Source organism: Dreissena polymorpha, chromosome 2 (genome assembly GCF_020536995.1).
Source record: "Dreissena polymorpha isolate Duluth1 chromosome 2, UMN_Dpol_1.0, whole genome shotgun sequence".
Lineage (NCBI taxonomy): Eukaryota > Metazoa > Mollusca > Bivalvia > Myida > Dreissenidae > Dreissena > Dreissena polymorpha.
The window spans coordinates 146,605,487-146,628,966 of record NC_068356.1 but is presented as its reverse complement, the minus strand read 5'-3'; the positions used below and the strand labels follow the sequence as shown (position 1 = coordinate 146,628,966).

The following is a 23,480-nucleotide window of genomic DNA, read 5'->3' as shown; positions in this document are numbered from 1 at the left end:
TGTGCGCAACCGATTGCGAGCGTCAGGATTACGTGCCTACAGACCCTACATTGGGGTGCCGTTGTCACAACGTCACCGCCAGGAAAGGCTCAACTGGACGATACTTCATCAGCGATGGACACGTGCCGACTGGAATGATGTTTTATTCACGGACGAATCGAGATTCACCGTTGATTTTGCTGATGGAAGAGTGAGGGTTTGGCGGCGTCGTGGCAAACGGTTTCATGACGCCAACGTTAAGGAACACGACAGATACGGAGGTGGCAGTGTTATGATGTGGGGTGGTATCAGTCACCAGTCAAGAACAGATCTTGTTCACGTCCCCGGTACACTCACATCCGTTCGATATTGCGACGAGATCATCAGACCTGTTGTCGTACCTTTCATACGCCAAGGACACGCCCGCATATTACAAAAGGATAATGCCCGTCCTCACACTGCACGTCATACATGGTCTGTAATACAACAAAATCATATTGTAACACTGGATTGGCCTGTCAGACCTCCAGACCTTTCTCCAATTGAACACATGTGAGATGTGTTAGGACGAAGAGTACGTAAACGTCATGACGTCGACAAAGTAAACGACCTTGAGCGGGCCCTTCAGAGAAGGTGGGCTAGGATCCCTCTAGGAGTCATACGTGACCTTATTGGCAGCATGAGACGAAGACGCATGGCAGTTATTGCTAAAGCGGGAGGCCATAACAGATATTGACAGTATTTGACATTGGATTATGATATGCCGAAATTCACGTAACATTTTTGACCAGATGAACCTGAAGAAATGAATTTATTTTGATACAGAAATGTGGCTTAATGGTTAATCTTTCAATATTAAAAAATAAATCGGAAACAATTTTAATGTGTCAATATTTATATGCATGTGAACACATGTAGCTAAACTTTTTTCCGTCAGTATGCATCATTTGAAACCTTCTTTTATACATCACTTTATGCATAACTTCATACAACAATTTATAGATCCCTTTATGTATCCCTTTATACATCACTTGATGATCACTCTATGTATCTCTTCATAACATCACAAAATACATCACTAAGAACATCACTTTATACATCATTTTATGTTGTGATAATTTTTGTTTCAAATCAACTTGCATGAGATTGGAAATTCTTGAAAATATTGGTAGCCATTGCTTTATTATATGTATTATGTTTGAGTTGTTTCTCTGTTTATGAGGCATTTTTGAATACTGAATATTTATATGAGCCTCATTCTGGGAAATGTGGCTTAATACATGTGAGCAAATTGTCGTCTAAGAATAATAGCCTGTATGGTCCACACAGGCTTATCAGGGACAATGTATGCTTTTATAGTTTTTTGTTTGAAAGGAAGTCTCTTCTTAGCGGAAATCCAATTTAGGTGCACTGCACAGGCTAATCTGGGACGACACTTTACACACATGCATTGAGCTCTTTTTTATTAGAGTGACGCTATATTATATACATATTATACAGATATTGACCAATAGGCTGTTCAATTTAGTGTTTGTATGCCACAGGTGTCTATAGCGGGTGCCCCGGTTGTTGACTGGCACCTGTACGACACTGGATACACGGAGCGGTACATGGACCTGCCCACTAACAACCTGTATGGGTATCACCGTGGCAATGTGCTCACATATGTGGACAGCTTACCGGAAGAGTATGTACTGCTGTGATTAAGATGGACATAAAATCTGCACACACAGACGTTTTTATGACAATTCGACCCAACTTAAGAAGTGAACATTATGAAAATGGAAAACATTTGTACCTTTTATATACCTCCCGACTTATGAGCCGGTAGAAGAATGACTAAATTTTTACAATAGTGTAAACTCTTGATAAGGTTGTAGGATGTTCGTCCGGTTCTTTACCAGTAAACAAAAGGCTTGTGTTTCTTAAGAAAAAACGATACAAACATTTATCATACCACCGCATTCATATCTGCTGATATAACTTTGCCTGATATATTTTTTATATCATGGTCAACAGGAAGTATCAGTCATGTGTGGAGGATGGTCATATTACTCGGAATAAAGTATAAAGTAGTAATTTTTAGTAAAATCTAATCAGATTCAACATAACAAACGATTTGATACCAAGATGTAATCTATTTTTAACACAAAATGCAACACAAACAGCAAACAAAACATTTTTTTCAAATATTAAGCGCGCGCTCCTGACGTCAGTATTAACACGTCAAACGACAATTAAAAGTGATATTCTTTCCTGCTAAAACTGCAGTTTTTTTAGCAATTTATTCCTTATTACTTTAAAATCGGGGACGTTGAGATATGATAAAAAGAAAAACAGGTTACTGCCTGATCTTTTTGTAATGTATCAGGCTCGGCAGTGATAAAATAACGTCTCGGCAAGCCTCTCCGGTATATTATTCTAAGCCTTGCCAGATATATTACAAAAAGATCAGGCAGTAACCTGTTATTCTCTATACACCATACCTGTTTGCTGATACCGGCCTGATACAAAGGTGTCTAGTATAATTATGTATATCAGGTCAGTAGTGGGTTATATCTGTCAATGTTTTGATCTGAATCAAATATAAAGTATTTACGTATTTGTAGAAATAAATCGGTTTCAACAATGCAAACAATTTCGTACAAAGATGTAGGATATTTTATACTCAAACGTCATGAAGCATATTCATCATTGCCAAAAACTGTTGTAGCGATTATATTTCAATACTTTTTTATAACTTTGTGCGTAGATATATGATAAACAGAAAAGCAGGTTTCTTCCCTTTTGTTTTGTGATACAACAGGATAAGAATTAATAATAAGCCCCACCCTATGTATAAGACAACGATAGATTGTTGTTCTCTATGTCTCATAATAGTTACTCAATTTCTGAAATAATTTCATAAAATAGAAATCCAACGGCATCCCATTTCCCATCTTATGTTCACATGTATCTTTGATAACATATTAGTGCATGTTGTTCTGTGAGAATCGTCTACTCATCGTGCATGTCATCAGTGAAAATCGTCTACTGATTGTTCATGTTTTTCAGTGAGAATCGTCTACTGATCGTTCATGTTTTTAGTGAGAATCTTCTATTGATCGTTCATGTTTTCAATGAAAATCGTCTACTGATAGTTCATGTTTTCAATGAGAATCGTCTATTGATCGTTCATGTTTTCACTGAGAATCGGCTACTTATCGTTCATGTTCTCAGTGAAAATCGTCTACTGATTGTTCATGATTACAGCAAGAATCGTCTACTGATCGTTCATGTTTTCAGTGAGAATCGTCTACTGATTGTTTATGTTTTCATTTAGAATTGTCTACTGATTGTTCAAACAAGGCAAACAATTTCATTCTAAGATGAAGTATATTTTATACTCTAACGTCATGAAACATATTCATGACTGCCAAAACTGAAAAGTCGTAGCGGTCATATTTTAATATTTATTAATAATTGTATGCGTAGAGGTATGATAAACAGGAAAGCAGGTTACTTCACTTTTCTTGTGTGATATAATAGGATAAGCATTAATTCTAAGCCCCACCTGATGTATTACACAACGATAGCCTATTATGCTCTATATATCGTACTAAGGGACTCAATTTCTGACAGTATTACATAAAATAGAAATCCAACTGCATCCCATTTCCCATCTTATGTACACATGTATCTTTGATAACATACTAGTGCATGTTTTCAGTGAGAATTATCTACTTATCGATTATGTTTTCACTGAGAATCGTCTAATGATCGTTCATATTTTCAGTGAGAACCGTCTACTGATCATTCATGTTTTCAGCAAGAATCGTCTACTGATCGATCAGGTTTTCAGTGAGAATAGTCTACTGATTGTTCATGTTTTCAGTGAGAATTGTATACTGATCGTTCATTTTTTCAGTGAGAACCGTCTACTGATCGTTCATGTTTTCAGTGAGAATCGTCTACTGATCGTTCATGATTTCAGTGAGAATCATATACTGATCGTTCATATTTTAACAGAGAATCATCTACTGATCGTTCTTGTTTCCAGTGAGAATCGTCTACTGATAATTCATATTTTCAGGAAGAATCGTCTACTGATCGTTCATGATTTCAGTGAGAATCGTATACTGATCGTTCATGATTTCAGGGAGAACCGTCTACTGATCGTTCATGTTTTCAGCGAGAATCGTTTACTGATCGTTCATGTTTTCAGTGAGAATTGTATACTTATCATTTATATTGTCAGTGAAAATCATCTTCTGATCGTTCATGTTTTCATTGAGAATTGTCTACTGATTGTTCATGTTTTAACAGAGAATCATCTACTGATCGTTCTTGTTTCCAGTGAGATTCGTCTACTGATAATTCATATTTTCAGGGAGAATCGTCTACTGATCGTTCATGATTTCAGTGAGAATCGTATACTGATCGTTTATGATTTCAGGGAGAACCGTCTACTGATCGTTCATGTTTTCAGCGAGAATCGTTTACTGATATTTCATGTTTTCAGTGAGAATTGTATACTTATCATTCATATTGTCAGTGAAAACCATCTACTGATCGTTCATGTTTCTAGTGAGAATCGTCTACTGATAATTCATGTTTTCAAGGAGTATCGTCTACTGATCGTTCATGTTTTCATTGAGAATTGTCTACTGATTGTTCATGTTTTCAGTGAGAATCATCTACTGATCGTTCATGTTTCCAGTGATAATCATCTACTGATCGTTCATGTTTTCAGTGAGAATCGTCTACTGATCGATCATGTTTTCAGTGAGAATTGTCTACTGATCAATCATGTTTTCAGTGAGAATAGTCTACTGATTGTGCATGTTTTCAGTGAGAATCATCTACTGATCGTTCATGTTTTCAGTGATAATCATCTACTGATCGTTCATGTTTTCAGTGAGAATTGTCTACTGATCGTTCATGTTTTCATTGAGAATTGTCTACTGATTGTTCATGTTTTCAATGAGAATCGTCTACTAATCGTTCATGTTTAAAGTGATAATCATCTACTGATTGTTCACGTTTTCAGTTAGAATCATCTGCTGATCGTTCATGTTTTCAGTGAAAATCATCTACTGATCGTTCATGTTTTCATTGAGAATTGTTTACTGATTGTTCATGTTTTCAGTGAGAATTGTCTACTGATCGTGCATGGTCTGATGGATGAGAATGTCCACTTCCTCCACACAAGCAAACTGGTGAACGCTCTCATGAAGGCCTGCAAACCACACACTCTATAGGTGAGTGGCAGGGGTCAGTTGTAATGGAGGAGTGAAAATAGTCTTTAGTTGTATACTCGGGTCTAGTTGTCAATTAGCTCACAAGTACGGTCATAAGTGGTAATATAGCTCACTAGTTAAGTCTTACCTTTTAAAATGACTCATTAGTACTGTTACGTTTTGTAAGCACTCAACAGGTTGAGGGGTCAGAAATTAAACAGTTACAACAGAATCATTCTGAAGTACTCTGTCGTTTAGTGGTACAAAAGCTTTATATTTTTCTCATTTTCAACTATTTATTTCTCATTAACAACTCTATAGTATTATTTTATGTTTGTTGTGTTATTTTGCTCCTTTATAAACATTAGCCTTTTAAGTTTGTTATCTCCAATAAAAGTTTTAAAAAAACAACATTCAATTTATTCATTTGACAACAGTTGGTTGTTATAAAAACAATACGTAACATTTATAGGTGTAAGACAATTTCAATGTTGATAATAAGTTTAGACTTAAGTTGTAGGGACCAAGGAAGTCATGATTGTGTTATGCTTTCCACGGCAATATCTATTAAGTCCACTTTTTTGCAAAAACTGGTTAAAATGTGTTTAACCAACTTCATTTTATGTCAGCCATATATTTGTTCCGCAATCTGTTAAAACAGGGCTTAATACACATGCGTAAAGTATTTCCCAGAATAACCTGTCCATTATGCAAAGGCTTATCTGTAACTATTATTTCCGCTGTTATGGAATTTTTCGTTTAAAGGAACTCTATTCAAACCAAAAATCCAGTCTATGTGGACAGTGTCTTCCCTGATTAGCCTATGCGGACTGAACAGGCCAATCTAGGACGACACTTTACCCACATGCATTAACTGCGACTTTCCCAGATCTAAGCTCATTGTATATTTCAGTTGTATCCCAATGAGAGACATGGCATCAGAAGTCATGAGGCGTCTGAACACTACCGTGTCCTGGTGCTTAACTTCCAAAAACACAACCTGTGATATGTACAAATAACTTAGGAGAGTAGTCTTCGATACACAGTACAAAACACTCAACGTGGTGATGGAAACCTTTGGTACAACATGAAAAAAAACAAGTTGTCATGGATACACAGTTCAGAACACTTCATGCACAGTACAGAGTGTGATAAACAGAGTAGTTCATGAAACTCTTACAGTTGTCTTGGTTACTGTAAGAGTAGATTTAGAAACTTCTTACAGGAAAAAAGCACTGTGTTTCAAATGGGATCTGTACTATGCAGTCATCGTGTGTCACTGATACAACAACATTGAAACCAGTACAATACACACTGTCTCACATTCAGCTTTAGAATGTTAACTGATTTGTACTGTTCATTAATGATTGGGCCGTGCTCTGTAAAAAGGGGGGTTTAATGCATGTGCGTAAAATAACTTCACAGATAAGCCTGTGCAGTCTGCACAGGCTAATCAGGGACGACACTTCCGACTAAACTTGATTTTTGCTAAGGAGAGACTTTCTTTAAACTAAAAATACAAAAGCAGAAAGTTCCTTCCGTGATTAGCCTGTGCAGACTGAAAAGACTTGGACAGCACTTTACACACATGCATTCAACCCCTTTGTCACAGAGCACAGTCATGTATAGTGGGTAAACACATGCATTAAACCCCTTTGTCACAGAGCACAGTCATGTATAGTGGGTAAACACATGCATTCAACCCCTTTGTCACAGAGCACAGTCATGTATAGTGGGTAAACACATGCATTAAACCCCTTTGTCACAGAGCTAAGTCATGTATAGTGGGTAAACACATGAATTAAACCCCTTTGTCACAGAGCACAGTCATGTATAGTGGGTAAACACATGCATTAAACCCCTTTGTCACAGAGCTAAGTCATGTATATTGGGTAAACACATGCTAATGAATTTATTCAATGCAACAATGATATATTGAATGCATGTACTTATAAATAAGACACAATTTTGTTGGTTGTTATGTTGATTTGGTAAAATCAAGATATTTATTTATTATCATACATTGATGTTGATTTTACCAACTTATTGTATCTATTGTTGGCACCTTTTTTAGCAATGAGATTTTTAGTTGAATATGTTATAAGTTGTAAATATGTCTGAGAGATTGGTTTAGTTTTACTTGTTCAGGGGGCCGTTTCATCAATAATTACGTATTTTTATACGATCGTAAATTATGTATCGAGATTAATGTAGTCGTTTACGATTTTACATAAATTCCGTTTCATCAATGAAATCGTAAATGCAACATACATTAAATACGACTACTTAAATATACGTATTTTTTAACCGAAAAAAATAGTGACACTGTCTAAAAAGTTGCATGACGTAAATTTCGCGCGTTCTGTCAGCTAAGGCAAACATCGCACAAAAACATACTCGTATAAATATGAGGTCGATTTACGTCTAATTATTTGGACTAACAAAAACAATGCTAGTTGTGAATTGAAACAAAAACATACACTGGAAAACGACGTGTAGACCGGTGTGGAAGGCTACCGATTGCTGTTTGGCCGACACTCTCCTTCCGTTACTAAACGCAAAAAGAAGTTATTTTGGATTGAGACGGTTGAAATGTGAGTTGAGAACTTGTTGGTCATGAATGAAGACAGCTGAAATAATTCGCGTTCAGGATAAATCTGAACGCGAATCATTTCAGCCAAGTGTCTGCCAAAGCAAAATTTATCAAAAGACTCTCAGGCGGCAATTGATATTGACAAGAATGAAGATTATTTTTTGCTTATTTTCTTTATCTATGAATAAAAATGTACTGGTAAGATTAATTGTTTTGTTCTTTCTATGCAGAAATGTGACTGTGGTGTAGATCAATTAACAGTTTAATAATATAATTTAATAGAGACCAATCGAATTCAGGCTGACAATAACAAGACATCATGGATTGAAAGTTTGTCATGTCAGCATTTTTGTGTGCAATTATCAAATATTTTATTTCAATAAGGCATTAGATTCACATGACACAACATGTTTAGTAATTACAAATGTCATATCATTGAGAATGCTATTTGTTTGTCTATTATATAGAGGATATTTGTTGGATTCGGTGGATTATTGTTTTTAATTCACGAGTGATCATAGACAATGATATTTTCACAAGTGGCGCAGCCACGAGTGAAAATATATATTTTCTATGATCACGAGTGAATTAAAATCAATATTCCACCGAATCCAACAAATTATCTTTTTATTTTATGCTTTTATCGCAGTTTATATACATTGTTAAAGAGTTTTACTTAAGAATGTCGTTGGGATTATGTTGTCATTTTGTCAAATAAATGACGTCATTTCACAGTAGACAATGACAATTATCGATAATTCTCACTGATAATTTTCATTGTTTGAAACAGTGAAATTATCCATTTTAATCCACCGATATTTGTAAATAAACCACCAGAAAGCATTAAATAAATATCATTGTCCACAATAATTTATTATAGTGTTGATTGACAAGATGTAAATAATCAACATTGATTTATATTGCTTTCTCTGCAAAACTGTGTTACATGTAAAGATCACAAATGCAGTTTTCATTTCTTTGTTTTTCCAGAAAACAAAATGTTATTACTGGCTGAAGGACCAAAATTGAATGGACAGAGAACACGGTTGTCAAAACTCAAACAGAGGTAGTGTCACTCAGCTACATTAAAACATAAAACTGGAGGCAGAAGCAACAAATAGTATTTTTTTTTCTCTATAGATTATAGTAAAGCTGACTGCTAACTATTTCCTACAATGAAAATGTAACAATTTATGTTTTCAATTTAAAGCTGGGCTGTTTTCGGAGAAAACCCAAGGTATTGTCATAGCCAGCGTGTCGTGTCGTCTGCGTCATGCTCAAACCTTAACATTTTGTCAATGTATTGAACTTTGGCCATAAAATCAAAGTGCTTCCACCTATAACTTTGAAACTTCATATGCAGCTCTACCTTGACGAGTTCTACACGCCTCACCCATACTTGGGTCACTAGGTCAAAGTTGAAGGTCACTGTGACCTTAAAATAATTCTGACAAGCTTTTATTCGTTGAAAAATGCACCCATAGCCGAGCGTTCACACCTGTTATGCGGTGCTCTTGTTTTTCATTGTACTCTGTTTTATGGGGATAAAGTATTGCTGCATTTTTTCATTTAACTTTATTACCGGTAACCTATTTACCAGGGTATGAACTTGTGTGTCAAGGTATTTTTTATTTAATTCTTTCGACATCAATGTACTTAAAATAGAAATTGGAATGTAGAGCATTAGTGTCACACACAAATGTTGAGTTTAAGTTCAGAAAGCTAGGTTAATTTTGCAATACAAAAACCAACTTTCAGAAACAAAACCAGGTCATGTAGGCATGCTAACTTATTATGATCATAGTGTCATATGTTGTGTATTTAATATTTAGTTCTGTTAAATGTATAAACTAGTAAATTTATCTGCTTGCAGCAGCATGTGAAGAATGAAGCAACAGCGTAATCAAACTCGGGAGGAGATGTTGATGGCGTCAAGGGAAAGATATGCCATTCAAAGGGATATAAGCAATAATCATGAGGAACTGGTTTCTCTTTAAAAAAAAATGAAATTCTAAATTGCTCAATTGTTTCTGGAACTTTTAATTGATTTTACATGTGATGGTGTTCAGTGAGTCTATGAAACTTATTATTACACATACTATCATGTAAGATATAAATTGTCATATGAATTATAATACCATGCCCAGTTAATATATTGTACTTCCTGATTAATAATAAATATTTGCGAATGTTCTTTGTGTTTTATTTATTGAAAACTAGTGTCATAACAATTGTTATCAAATACCATAAACATTATTATCATAAATATTTCAATAAAAATACAAAAAAAAATGCACAGGTAAACAACATTTTTTAACGGTAGATGACTAAATAATTGAACAGAGAATCATAAAGGGTAAAGTTTAGTAAATACTGTAACGAGCCGAGCGGCTCTTCTTTTTCTTTTCCTTAACGCAATGTGATAGCGGGCCTACTCTTGGTGTTAAACCAACTTTTCTTTCATTAAGTTGTATTTAAACATTTTTAAATAAAATGGACTCTGTTAAAATAAACTTAAGATAATAGCCTGAGTCATTTAATGACTCTAAAATAATAATTATAATAAACAACCAAATAAAATTCAATAAATTTTATTCTTAACTAACTTGCATCAATAGTACATCAATGCATTCAACAATCTATCATAAATAATACAATTCTCAAACTCACATTTACAATGCTCAATCAATCTTAAAACTGTAGGATTAAATATCCCTATACCTTAGTCTTAAATCTTATTAAAAAATTCATTATATGCAAAAATATGAATAATGTTTCTAACTTACTTTTAATGAAAATGCCTAAAAATAATATTTATTAGAGAAAAATTTAGTAATAAGAATGTGCCTTAAATTCCAAAAAAATCAGAGTCCCTGACTGTGAAATTAACAGGGTTTATATACTAAGGATCCGAGCAGGTCCGAGCCTTGCGCGGTCATAACATTAATCCGAGCAATAACTCAACCGCGCACCACCCGCGCGTCTTCCGAGCGTAACCGATCACCTCAAAATTAACAGAGTTACCGCCTAAAGTTTACACAATAAAAACTTCATTAAAATGACTGGAAATGTTTCTTTAAGTATAATTATAAGGTTTAGAACATATAAATACACATGACTGTAATTATTTGATAAAAATCAAACCTCCGCATGATGAAGAAATGTACTGCGAAAATGCAAGATAAAACCGTCTGCTGAAAGTATTACAGAGGTCGTCAATGTACACTACCCATAATTCAACAAAAGGTCAAGAGTCACTTCCTTTAAATATGGCGTCTATCCAAACATGTGATTGTAAGCACCAACAAAAATGGATTTTACACGGATATGAACCATACAAACGGTAAATTAAGCATAGTAGATATTGATAATAAGATGTTTAATTTGAATGCAATAAGAAATTACATTTGACATAGAGTTAAAATGTAAAACATGGTCATAAAAACAAACATGTTCTCGTGACCTATTTAATAAAAATGTCAACATGGGGTCATGACAATACATTCGGAAACAATCTAATATACTGGAAAACTTCTATTTTTTTATGACAATAATATCCATATTTATAAACAGCACACTTATTATAATAAAGTACCGATACATTTACAAGCCCACTTTTTATGCCCCCCTTCAAAGAAGAGGGGGTATATTGTTTTGCTTGGTCGGTCTGTCCACCAGATGGTTTCCGGATGATAGATAACTCAAGAAAGCTTAGGCCTAGGATCATGCAACTTCATAGGTAGATTAATCATGACTGGCAGATGACCCCTATTGATTGTCAGGTCACTAGGTCAAAGGTCACAGTGAGTCGAAACAGTAAAATGATTTCCAGATGATGAATTAAGAATGCTTACGCCTAGGATCATGAAACTTCATAGGTACATTGATCATGACTTGCAGATGACCCCTATTGATTTTCAGGTCACTAGATCAAATGTCAAGGTCACGGTGACTCAAAATAGTAAAATGGTTTCCGGATGGTAACTCAAGAATGCTAACAGCTAGGATTATGAAACTTCATAGGTTCATTGATCATGTCTGGCAGATGACTCCTATTGATTTTCAGGTCACTAGGTCAAAGGTCAATTTCACAGTGACAAAAAACGTATTCACACAATGGCTGCCACTACAACTGACAGCCCAAATTGGGGGCATGCATGTTTTACTAACAGCCCTTGTTTTAATGTGGCTTTGAGAATGTTCATTACAGAGAACACCTTTTAGAGCAAAAGTCAGAGGATAAAATATCACCTGAATAATTGTTAATGGGGAAAAGTACCTTGAGTATATGATCTTTTCTGGAGCTCAGATAACTGTTCAATATTCAAGGGACCTTTTCCAGTTTTGGTAAATTGACTTAATTAAAAAAAAATAAGTTTAAGATTCGCAAACTTTTGTTGTAGTTATGATATTTGTGAGGAAACAGTAATACTGAACATTTACCATGCTCTAAAATATCCATTATATGCATCTTTTGACGATTTAAAAACTTGAAAATTTTAAAGCGGTGCAACTATCTGCTGCAACACTCGACGATTGAATAATTTGTAGAGTTCTGTTGTTGTCCTTATATTTTGTGACACGATGAGGATTGCTTATATAAAGTGTAAAATACATCACTCATTGTATCAACATGGACGGACAAGTGGTCTTAGTGTGAGGCTTTTACTTCAGGGGTCAGTGGTTTGAGCCATGTAGGAGTTACTTTTTATCTTTCTTTAATTGTATTCTTTTTTTACTGGAGCTTTTTAGATCCAGTGTTTACATGTATCAATATAAAAGCGTTTAATGAAAAACTTAAATATCTGCCAAAATTTAGAAAAAGTTCCCTTTAAAATAAATATTAAATCAAGCACTTGGTAATACCTAACACATAACTTTTGGTCCTCAGAACATTGGCATTTTTTACTTTCACAAACCTATAACCTTGAAGTAAATATTAGACAAATTATGCATACACAATTATAAAACATGCAAACATCAGCTGTTGTAACTATTGTGTCTAGACGACCAAGAATACCAATCCTTCCAAATCAGCTATGACACAACTTAACGCCATTTGGCTGAGTAGTGAAGCTCTGCCTATTCAGAGAAGACTCAAGCCATCTATCACTTTATAACATTTATAACTATAAATTTTTAACATATTTAGGGAAACAGTTTGATCAGCTGCTGCCTCTTATCACATGCTGCTCGATGTACTGGTGTGTTGTTCATAACTTCCGGTTCCATCACGTTTCCAACCAATTCCTCTATCAGTGGAACGTTTGAAGGGGCATGCAGGGGCATGTACACAGTTGATACTTCACAGCACTTATTGGACTTGAAAGGCCAACATCCACCAGTGGCATGCAGATATCTAAACAAATATCAAAAGTATTTCTTTAACATAGATATTTGTCTAAGTGACTAAATTGTCCTGATACCATTGACATTACTTTAATTTCAATATAAATTATATATAATATATAGCCTACAAAACACTTTATTTGTGCCTGTATTCACTATTAATGCACAATATCATTTAAATGCACTAGTAAACAATATTTCATACATAGAGTCTGAGGATAAGCAAAATGAATTTTTAAGATGTAAAATATAATGAACAAATCATCAGTTTATTTAAACGGACATTTTTTTTATGAAACATCATATTCACAAATGCAAACAACCCTCAGTTATTATAAAAGTTAATTTACATATAAATTCTAAAATTTGATAATTAAAGTTGTACGTTATCAAGCTTTAGAAGTTACGTTTGATTTAAGACACTGTGAGGCACAAGAAAGAGATCGGCACTAATACTTCATTTAAATACTGTGTGGTAAGTTGATCTCGCACTAATAAGACTTATATTTCTCAACCTATATAATATGTTACCAATGGGAGGGATGAGGTTAAGGGGTCATCAGGTTAGTCCTTAACAGATACCCACTATCTCCCAGCAAATGTCCCTCATCATTGGTGCTCAGATATTGCTGTAAATTGAAATATTTTATTGGGCAGTTGCTTTGTCCTTGATAAAACAGCAGTCCACAGTTAATATTGTTAGATTAAGGTAGGAAAGCATCTCAATAAGTTTCACAAAACTAGCTTAAGTATTATCAAATTACTATATTTTAGTTACCTAGATGAAATAATGTAACTTAAAACAATATTTAAAGATAATACTGATAGCTGCATTGGCTAACACATAACAGAACAAAAGCTTGATCACACAGTGCTAATGGTGCTTATTGTGGTAGTTAATGATTTTTGCGCATGTACGTAACTAATTATTATTATATGTCAAAGATGATAAGCATTACGCTTATTTCAACCTTTTATGGTATTTATCTGCTTTTATACCAAATTTAATGATAAGGTAATGAATCATAATACTGTATTTACATTTACCTCATGCTGGCGTCAGCAACAGCCTGCACATTAATGGCATGGGATCCTCAGTAAACATCTCCCTTGGCAATATGCCAAAATCTATACAAAATAAAAGTTATTCATTAACATGAAAGTGCTCATCAATGCATGTTCACATTACCAACACAAAAGGGAGGAATGCAGAAAAGGAGTAAATAAATAAATAAGCCCCATCAATATGCACGAAATAAATTTTTTGGATGGGGGGGGGGTGCATATTTATAGCACTGCAGAATTGAATTTGACAAATAAATAAATTGTAATCAAATGAAAACAATATAGAAATAATTAAGGTAATTGTTCTGCAATTATTAAAGACATAAGGTACAATCTATTTTACTCACGCTCGATTGGTTATTCACAGCTTGGGTACTACTTACATGTACCCCTGGTATCATTAAGCATACTTGCATGTACCTCGGGTAAGGTTAATATACTTAAACGTACCGGGTCCTTATTAGGCTGTACCCGAGTTGTATTCCTGCACAAAATTCGATGTGGTACAGTGCACTACAGATAAATGTAAAGCCATATTGTTTATCTAAGTTAAACTTACCTTTTGAAAAAACTGCATCAGTATGCTTTTTGAGTATAAATTTTGATGATATAAAGACTATTTGAGAAAAAAAATTACATTAATGTGAACATAATTAAAAAATATTAAGCCTACAACAACCCATTTAGCATTAAATTTCCGGCTATGTTAAAGTATATTATCTTATCTGTAACAGGGTTAGATCTACATTTAAGTGATAGAGTGATTTCCCTTGATTGAAGTTTGTTTATATTTTGCGGAGAAAAAAAAAGTGATTTAAACTGTGAATTGCGAATTATAGAAGGATAATTTAAGTTGTGTGAAATATGAAAGGATATATCATACTTATTTTTTCAATCTAGAGGTGAGAGACTTATTGTAAGAAACTTTATTCTAAATAACTTTGATACGTGTCGATGATCTATTTTAGTAACACTAGCTGTGCTACTTGTACTTGACTATTTATCGAGAAATCGTGTTTATCGTGAACCTGGTAAATAAGGCTTAGTGTAAAACCTCCATTTATCTCTTTTTTCGATACGCTTGGATAGAGCGCAACTTAGTCAAGAGCGTCATGGGCGTCTGTACTGAAATTTGGCGTGCTAGAATAGGTTGTTTCACGCAGCCTATTAAATGTAAAACAAAATTACAAGTTTTGACTGTTAGTGGTTCCAGTTTATCTCTGTGCATTCGAGTGACGTTATTTTTGCCCCTAGCCGTGCACGGCGTTGAACCGAACCCTGGACCTGGTTCTAGGGGTGGTAACCCACGCGGGACTGGAGGACGTAGTTCAAGAGCTAGAGGTCAGGGAACATGCTCAGATACAAATAACAGTGAATTAGACCTATTTTCCCTACCGTCCCAGGCGTCTGAGAAGCCCCAAACGAGAAGAACTTCGCGATTAGTCTCCAACCAGTCAACTATGAATGCTTGTCTTTCAAATTCTCAGAACGAGAGAGATCTCCCATCCGGACATACTTTCGATAATACATCTGATCCATCTGATAACCCATCCATTGCGTGTAGTATTGACTCGTTTTCCGATTCTATGGAGCCCGGCGATGTTCATGACACAACTGTTACACCTAGTGAACATAACACAACTGTTACACCTAGTGAACATGAAAACCTTACAATGACCATATCGATTGATATACAAAAAAATTGCAAAGATCTTAACAGAAAATTTGATAAGTTGGAGAAGTCCGTTGATGATTTAAAAAAAGAAAACAAAAAACTACAAGAACAAAACCACAAGCTCACGGAAACTGTAAATTCGCTTGCTGCAAATGTGTCGGAGCTTGAATTAACATCAAAACGTTCTACATATAAATTGGATCAGCTCGAGGGTCAATCAAGACGTCAAAATCTGAACTTTTTTAACATTGAGGAATCAAGAAATGAAAAATGGGACGAAACGGAGTCAAAAGTACGAGACTCTATAAAAAGTGAGCTTAAGCTAGATGAATCGGCAAAAGGTATTGAACGTGCCCACCGTCTTCCAGGGAAAAACTATCCACGTCCTTTGATCGTTAAATTTTCCCTCTTTAAGGATAAGGAACGCATTATCAAACGATATAGAGAGCAAAGGAAATCCGATCGGGAGCACGAAACCAGTGATGCAACTTCTTATGAGGCATCTGCGACTGATACCGGAAGTGGAAAACGTGTTCGTGTGAGTGAGGACTTTACGGAGCGGGTCCGGAAAGCTAGATCCTCTCTAATTACATTCTTGAAAGAATCACTTGCAGCTGGAAAGAATGCTTATCTACGTCTTGATAAACTTATCGTAAATGGAAACAGCTATGTGTACGACAAAAATAAAAAGCGTCCAGTTCCATCATTTAAATAGTTTGCAGGCCAACGCTCCTGTGATAACATCAATGTTAACAATGACTTATATTTAAATGAAAATAACACTGACTTAACTGTGAACTATTTTGACTCTCAGCGTAATACACTAACGAGTTTGAATGAAAACAGGATAATAATTAATGATAACAATAACGATTCAACAAATTGTCTTCATAACAACATTTCTTCTGTGAATTCTTATCTTAATCTTTGTACGTGGAACATTGGAGGTCTTTTAAAATACCAAGATAATATATAGATTTTCATAATTATATCTCAACATTTGATATTGTTGGATTAAACGAAACGTGGTCTGTCAAAGATAATATGTTTGATATTCAGGGTTATACCCATTTCTGTTATTCTCGACCGAAAAGACAGTCCGCTTACAGAGGTTCCGGAGGCGTGTCAGTTTATATAGAAGATACTCTAATTAATGATGGGCTTATTGAACGTATTTGTCATGATGTTACTGAATGTGTTGTCTTATTATTTAAAGGCTCATTGTTTTAAATTTGAGATGACATTATTTTTGTTTTTACCTATATTTCACCTGAATACTCAACTTTTTATGATGGAAACGATAACAATGGTATTGATATTCTATGTACCAAAGTAAATAATATTATTGCTGATTTTCCAAATACCGAATTATTTTTGGCAGGCGATCTAAATTCTAATATCAAAGACTTCAACGATTTTATTCCAGAAGATGATCTGTCATTTATTTTTGGGAATGATAATGATTACCCATCTGATAATTTTGCAATTCGAAGAAATTCTAAAGATGAACATTATAATAGTTTTGGTTTATCACTTATAGAATTATGTTGTACATTTGATATCCATATTTTAAATGGTCGTCTTTTTGGTGATAAAGATGGTAATTGTACATGTTTTGCTAATAATGGTACAAGTGTCGTAGATTATATGATTGCGTCATCAAGTTTATTTAGATATATTTCTGATTTTAAAATCAGTGATAAAGATAATTCTGATCACTTTCCACTTATTTGTCAATTATGTTTTGAATCAACACAAACAAATTATTCAACAAGCAATATTTATGATTCAAATGTGCGTTTATGGCAGAAGTTTATTTGGAAAGATGAATTGAAAGACGATTTTTATAATAAATTTTGCGTAAATTTCCGATGTTTTAAGGATAATCTAAGAAATCGTAATGATCGTACTTTTAGTTCGTATATCTCTGATTTTATTAATGTATTTCAAACTTCTGGGGAAAATATGAAGTCTAATTCTAAATATTTTACTTCTTCACAGCCTGAATGGTGGGATCATGAATGTAATATTGCTAAAATTGAAAAGTCACGAGCTTTACGATATTTTAGAATTACAAATGATAGACACGATCTTATGACATATAAGGCTAAAAAAAGTATTTTCAAATCTATATGTTCAAACAAAAAAGACATATTAGCTGAGAAAAAGCGTAATGATCTAGTTAGTTCCCGGAAAAATTCTAAAATGTTTTGGAAAACTCTAAAAGGAAACCGTAAACATCAATCAAATAGTATTGATCAAACTCAATGGCAAGATTATTTTAAAAATTTATTCATAAATAAAGAAAACCATTCTCAAGAGCAAGATGACATCAGTCTTGAAAATAGCAAATACGATTGTAGAAGTTTAAACGCCCCCATTTGTAACCAAGAAATCATTTATAGTATACATCACTTGAAATCAAATCGTTCAGGGGGCCCTGACGGAATTTGTGTTGAAATGTATACATTTACTATTAATGATATACTGCCCTTTTTAAATCCACTTTTTAATGAAATTTTTTATTCTGGTATTTTTCCTGAAAATTGAAGCGAGAGCATAATTACTCCACTACACAATAAAGGATCTATTAACGATCCTAATAATTACCGTGGTATCTCACTTATAGATTCTATATGTAAAATCTTTTGTCATATATTAAGTAATAGATTGACCATATAGTGTGATACTTTTGGTGTTATAGATGAGTCACAAGCAGGGTTTAGAAAACAATATACAACATCAGATAACATTTTTACATTAATGGCGCTCTGTCAAAAATATTTATCTAAGAAAAAATGTCGTTTTTATTGTATTTTTGTAGATTTTGCAAAAGCATTCGACAGCATACAACATCAAAAACTGTGGAATGCTTTTGCAAGAAAAAATGTTATTGGTAAATTTTTGGTTATTATTCAATCGATGTATAGCAAGTTAAAATCATGTGTTAAGGTTAATAACAGATTGACGGAATTTTTCCCGTGTAATATTGGAACCAGGCAGGGCTGTATGGCCAGTCCCATATTTTTTTCTATTTTCATAAATGACTTAGTTACGTATCTGCACTCAAAATGTGATCATGGTATATATGTCTCTGAAGATATAAATGAGTTAATTGCTTTAATGTTTGCTGACTATGTTTCCAGTTTCTCTGATACCATCATACGTCTGCAAAGGCAAATTAATTTAATTGACAAATTCTGTAAATCTGTTGATATGAAAATCAACCTTGATAAAACAAAAATCATCGTATTTAGAAATGGCGGTGTTGTTAAACAAATTGAAAAATGGACATATTGTGGAGAAAACATTGATATTGTATCATCTTATAAATATCTTGGTGTTTATTTAACGCCAAAACTTCTTTGGTCAAAAACTCAAGCAATGTTAGCATTGCAAAGTATAAAATCAATTGCTTGTATATTTAGATATCAACGTTAATTTGGTCATTTAAGTTCTGTAGATATTTTTTAAGTTTTTGATGCCATGATTAAACCTATACTTTGTTACGGGTCCGAGATATGGGGCTATTCATATGTAGATAAAATTGAAAAAGTACAAATACAATTTTGTAAACAATATTGTAATTTACCGCAAAACACACCTGATATCTTAGCTTTAGGAGAATGTGGTAGACTTCCTTTATGTATAACATATATGTCAAATTGCATCAAGTTCTGGTTAAAAATCACCCGTATGGAAAATCATAGACACCCGAACCAGTGTTATAAAATGTTAAAAGATTTAGATGATGCAGGTAGAAGGACATGGGCTAGTCATATCAGAGAATTACTATTTAGTTATGGATTTGGTTATGTTTGGTTTTCTCAAGGTGTTGGGCATGAAGACAATTTTATACATTTGTTCAAAACACGATTACAAGATTGTTATCTTCAAGTATGGAAATCAAAAATTGGCAATTGTCCTAAAGCATTGCATTATAGATTTTTTTAAACTGATTTGTACTGTGAACCATATCTGAATATAAATATGTCTTTTGTTTTAAGGAAAACTTTGTCAAGTTTCCGTTGCTCAGCGCATGATCTCATGATTGAGAAAGGTCGACATTTATCAATAGATAGACATTTAAGATTTTGTCCATTATGTGTAAAAAATAATATAAGCGTAGTTGAAGATGAATATCATTTCTTTTTTGAATGAAATGAATACGAAACATTTAGGCAAACATTCTTCAAACCTGACTGGTTAAGAAACCGATCTCATCAAATGTTTTATGCTATCTTATGCTTAAAAGATGAACATAATATAATAAGGATTGCTAAGTTTTTGCATAAGTCGCTTGTGAGAAGAAAAGAAATTTTAAACATACATACTTGAATATATTTTTGTAATGCTCTATCCAACATTTTAATCATGTGTATCACTTCAGAAACTTTTTTGCTTAAATGTTCTGAAATGTATGATTATATGATTATGTATCACTCTGCCTGATATATTTTGTAAATGCTGTATTTTGGGCCGGTGGCCTATATTACTTAATAAAACATGTCTATACTTAAAGTCATAAAGAGTACCCGGGGTACAGGTAAGTAGTATCCGAGCTAACAATGACCAATCGAACAACATTGTTATCAAATTAGAACAATATAGAAACAATTAAGGTGATTTTTCTACAATTATTAAATACATAAGGTACCATTACTCAGCATCTACTAAACTCACCAATACAATAAACTTGTGTAAAAATAGCAAACATAAACAATATGATGATGTCATATTCATTTTCATGATCACGATGTTATAATCAACAGTTTCGAGGTAAAGTATTGTTCAATCATAACATTTAGAAGTAGAACAACTACAAGTTCAACATTAGCGGGTGGGGTAAATCAGTCTGCACTTAAAGTCATCGATAAGTACACGTCGACACAAAATAGAATGAGTTTAACATATAGTCATTTGTAAAGAAACACAACAATACATGCTTAAACTAATACCGGTAATCATCGAATGCTTTTATTAAGAAAAGATACAACAATTACTTATTCTTCAACCATTTTGCAAAATCCGAGTTGTCAAATGCTTAGTAAACAAAGGGCAACTACTCTAAAGTTTTTGTGTTAAATGCTACTTATTTGCTATTTGAAAATAAATACAATTTTATAATTATACTTGTTTAAATCAATGATTTCTTCGCCTTATTTACATACCTAAGCGACGGAATGAAAGGGATGAGCTCGCCGGCAAGTTGGTGCTATGTCTTCCCCGATCAAAACCAACAATCGCTCTATCCCGCCCTTACTTAGACGATATATCGAAGCAATGTTCTCATCTCTTAGGTATTCGAGAACAATTCTCTACCTAAAAAGCCTTGGAAGTGGTAATTTTTCGTCTCCTGTCATCGTGGATGACAAAAACGACCGCCATTACGTTAATATACGGGTGCCCTTACCCAGTCGTATATTTATGTATGAAATTTATGTAATTTTAATTTACGATTTGCTTGATGAAACGCGATTTCATTGAATCATCGTAATGTATGTAAATCGTAATTTACAACTAGTCGTAAATCGTTGATGAAACGGCTCCCAGTACCGTAGTGGCGTACATAAAAAAATAAAAACTGTCAATTTGATGGTTGATACATATGTTTGTGCTAGTGGTATTGGAATATAGCCGTCGCTTTGTCCGATTGCCTGAATACCGGTACTATTTTGGCTGCTTGTTTGTCTGATAACATATAATGAAAAGGTGACAACCCTACATTTTCTAATATAACTTCTGCATGTACAAATAGAGAATGTACGGTTGATACTACGATATATAAGAAACCACGATTGCTGCATGTATAAATAATGAATGTTAGGTTGATACTACGATATCTAAGAACCCACTATTACTGGATGTATAAATTGAGTATGTAAGGTTGATATTGTGATATCTAAGAAACCACGATTGCTGCATGTATGAATAGTGAATGTTTGGTTGATATTGCGGTATCTAACAACCCACGATTGCTGGATGTATAAAAAGAGAATGTAAGGTTGATATTGCGATGAATCCCGGACAATCGCTCCTACTGACAATCGCTCATACGCTTTTACAGGGCGGACAGTCGCTCCTTCATTATTTTGCCAACCGGACAATCGCTCCTACATTATTTAATATCTAAGAACCAACGATTGCTTGATGCATAAATTGAGGATGTAAGGTTGCTGGATGTATGACTACAGAATGTAATGTTGATAGTGGGATATCTAAGAACCCACGATTTATTGATGTATAAATAAATAATGTACGGTTGATATTTCGATATCTAGGATCACAAATGTACTGGATGTATAAATAGAGAATGTAAGATTAATATTACGATATCTATAAAACCACGATTGCTTGATGTATATAAAGAGTATGTAAGGTTGAAGAACCAAAGATTGGTGGTTGTATACATAGAAAAGTTAAGGTTGATAATGTGATATCTAAGAACCGACTTTGTAAGTCAAAACTGTTAAAAAGCAACGAACCCGATACCGAGAAAGCCATATGGTTTGACCATCATGGTTAAAGGCTTGACTAAACATTTGAGGATCGTGGACTCGATTGTGATTGTCATTATTTGTACGTCCATTCTTCCCTGACCTGAGATTCGTGTAGGGCAGTGTTCAATTTCTGGCGTAAGTATTTGCACTTAGAAGTAATAAAGCAACTGACACAGGACACGTGTAAACAGTTTAACAGACCGCTGTGATATGAATGAAATATTTGTGAACACGGCGGAAAATTCTTACAAACAAAAACAAACTAAACAAACAAATCCATGATATGCTTAGGACCATGTTTTGACCTTCTACCTTGTGGCATGTGTCTTTAACGCAATTCTACGAACAAAAGTATGACCAGAGCCTCTACACGAATTTTTTAAGATTATTTTCTCAGATGTATAATATGTGTTGGGGTCACCGCCTTAGACGGTAAATACAAAATGTAGAGAAACTGTCACTTCATACACTAGAGTAAATAAACATTTAACACAAATATTTAGCATCGCAGTTCATATAAAAGGATTAAGCAACATCTATTAAATTAATGCAATTTAATAACTCAAAGGTTGAATATTCATCATTACGACAGAAATGCACGGAACATCATGTATTACATATAGGGATGCAAGCGGTTACACAAATCATTAACCGGTTAACCTGTTGCCGTAACCGGTTAACCGAAACTCCTTAAGTGGTTAAAGTTTACGTAAATAATGTCATACCGCTCGTACCTCTACTCTCTAATAGAGAACGGAAGTAATTTGAGATCGCTTGTGTTGATAACATGTCTGTTTCTTAATAACATGTATTGTTACATTTATTTTAATACTTTTGTAAATGTTTGTTATATATTGTATTTATTTTTCCTACGTGAACGAATATGAATTTTTTATTAAAGAATTACACAATATTCTTTTACGTGTCATTACCTTATTTTTAGTTGGGTCGCTTACATTACGTTCGCGTCGTATCGTTCACAAATGGTATGTTTCTTTGTGTATTCAGTTTTAATTTTAATATTAATATTCATTTATTAAATTAGTTAAATTAATTGCTTTCTTAAATAAAACTTGCATAAGACGGTAGTGGTGGCATCG

General features: G+C 33.9%; 2 protein-coding genes and 1 long non-coding RNA gene across 5 annotated transcripts in view; 2 read left to right on the top strand and 1 right to left on the bottom strand.

The window, feature by feature from the left end:
- Positions 1 to 6,653, top strand: part of LOC127870168 (dipeptidyl peptidase 9-like) — a 106,122-nt gene extending 99,469 nt beyond the window's left edge. The window contains exon 21 of the mRNA XM_052412824.1: positions 6,112 to 6,653. Within this exon, the coding sequence (XP_052268784.1) occupies positions 6,112 to 6,204 (93 nt within the window). The 3' untranslated portion in view covers positions 6,205 to 6,653. The remainder of the gene's footprint in view (positions 1 to 6,111) is intronic.
- Positions 1 to 23,480, bottom strand: part of LOC127869348 (uncharacterized) — a 206,784-nt gene that overhangs the window by 124,014 nt on the left and 59,290 nt on the right. The window lies entirely within an intron of this gene.
- LOC127869355 (uncharacterized) lies at positions 7,503 to 9,952 on the top strand. Its single transcript, XR_008044523.1, has 3 exons — positions 7,503 to 7,792; positions 8,782 to 8,911; positions 9,665 to 9,952. It is a non-coding gene; the product is annotated as an uncharacterized LOC127869355 (long non-coding RNA).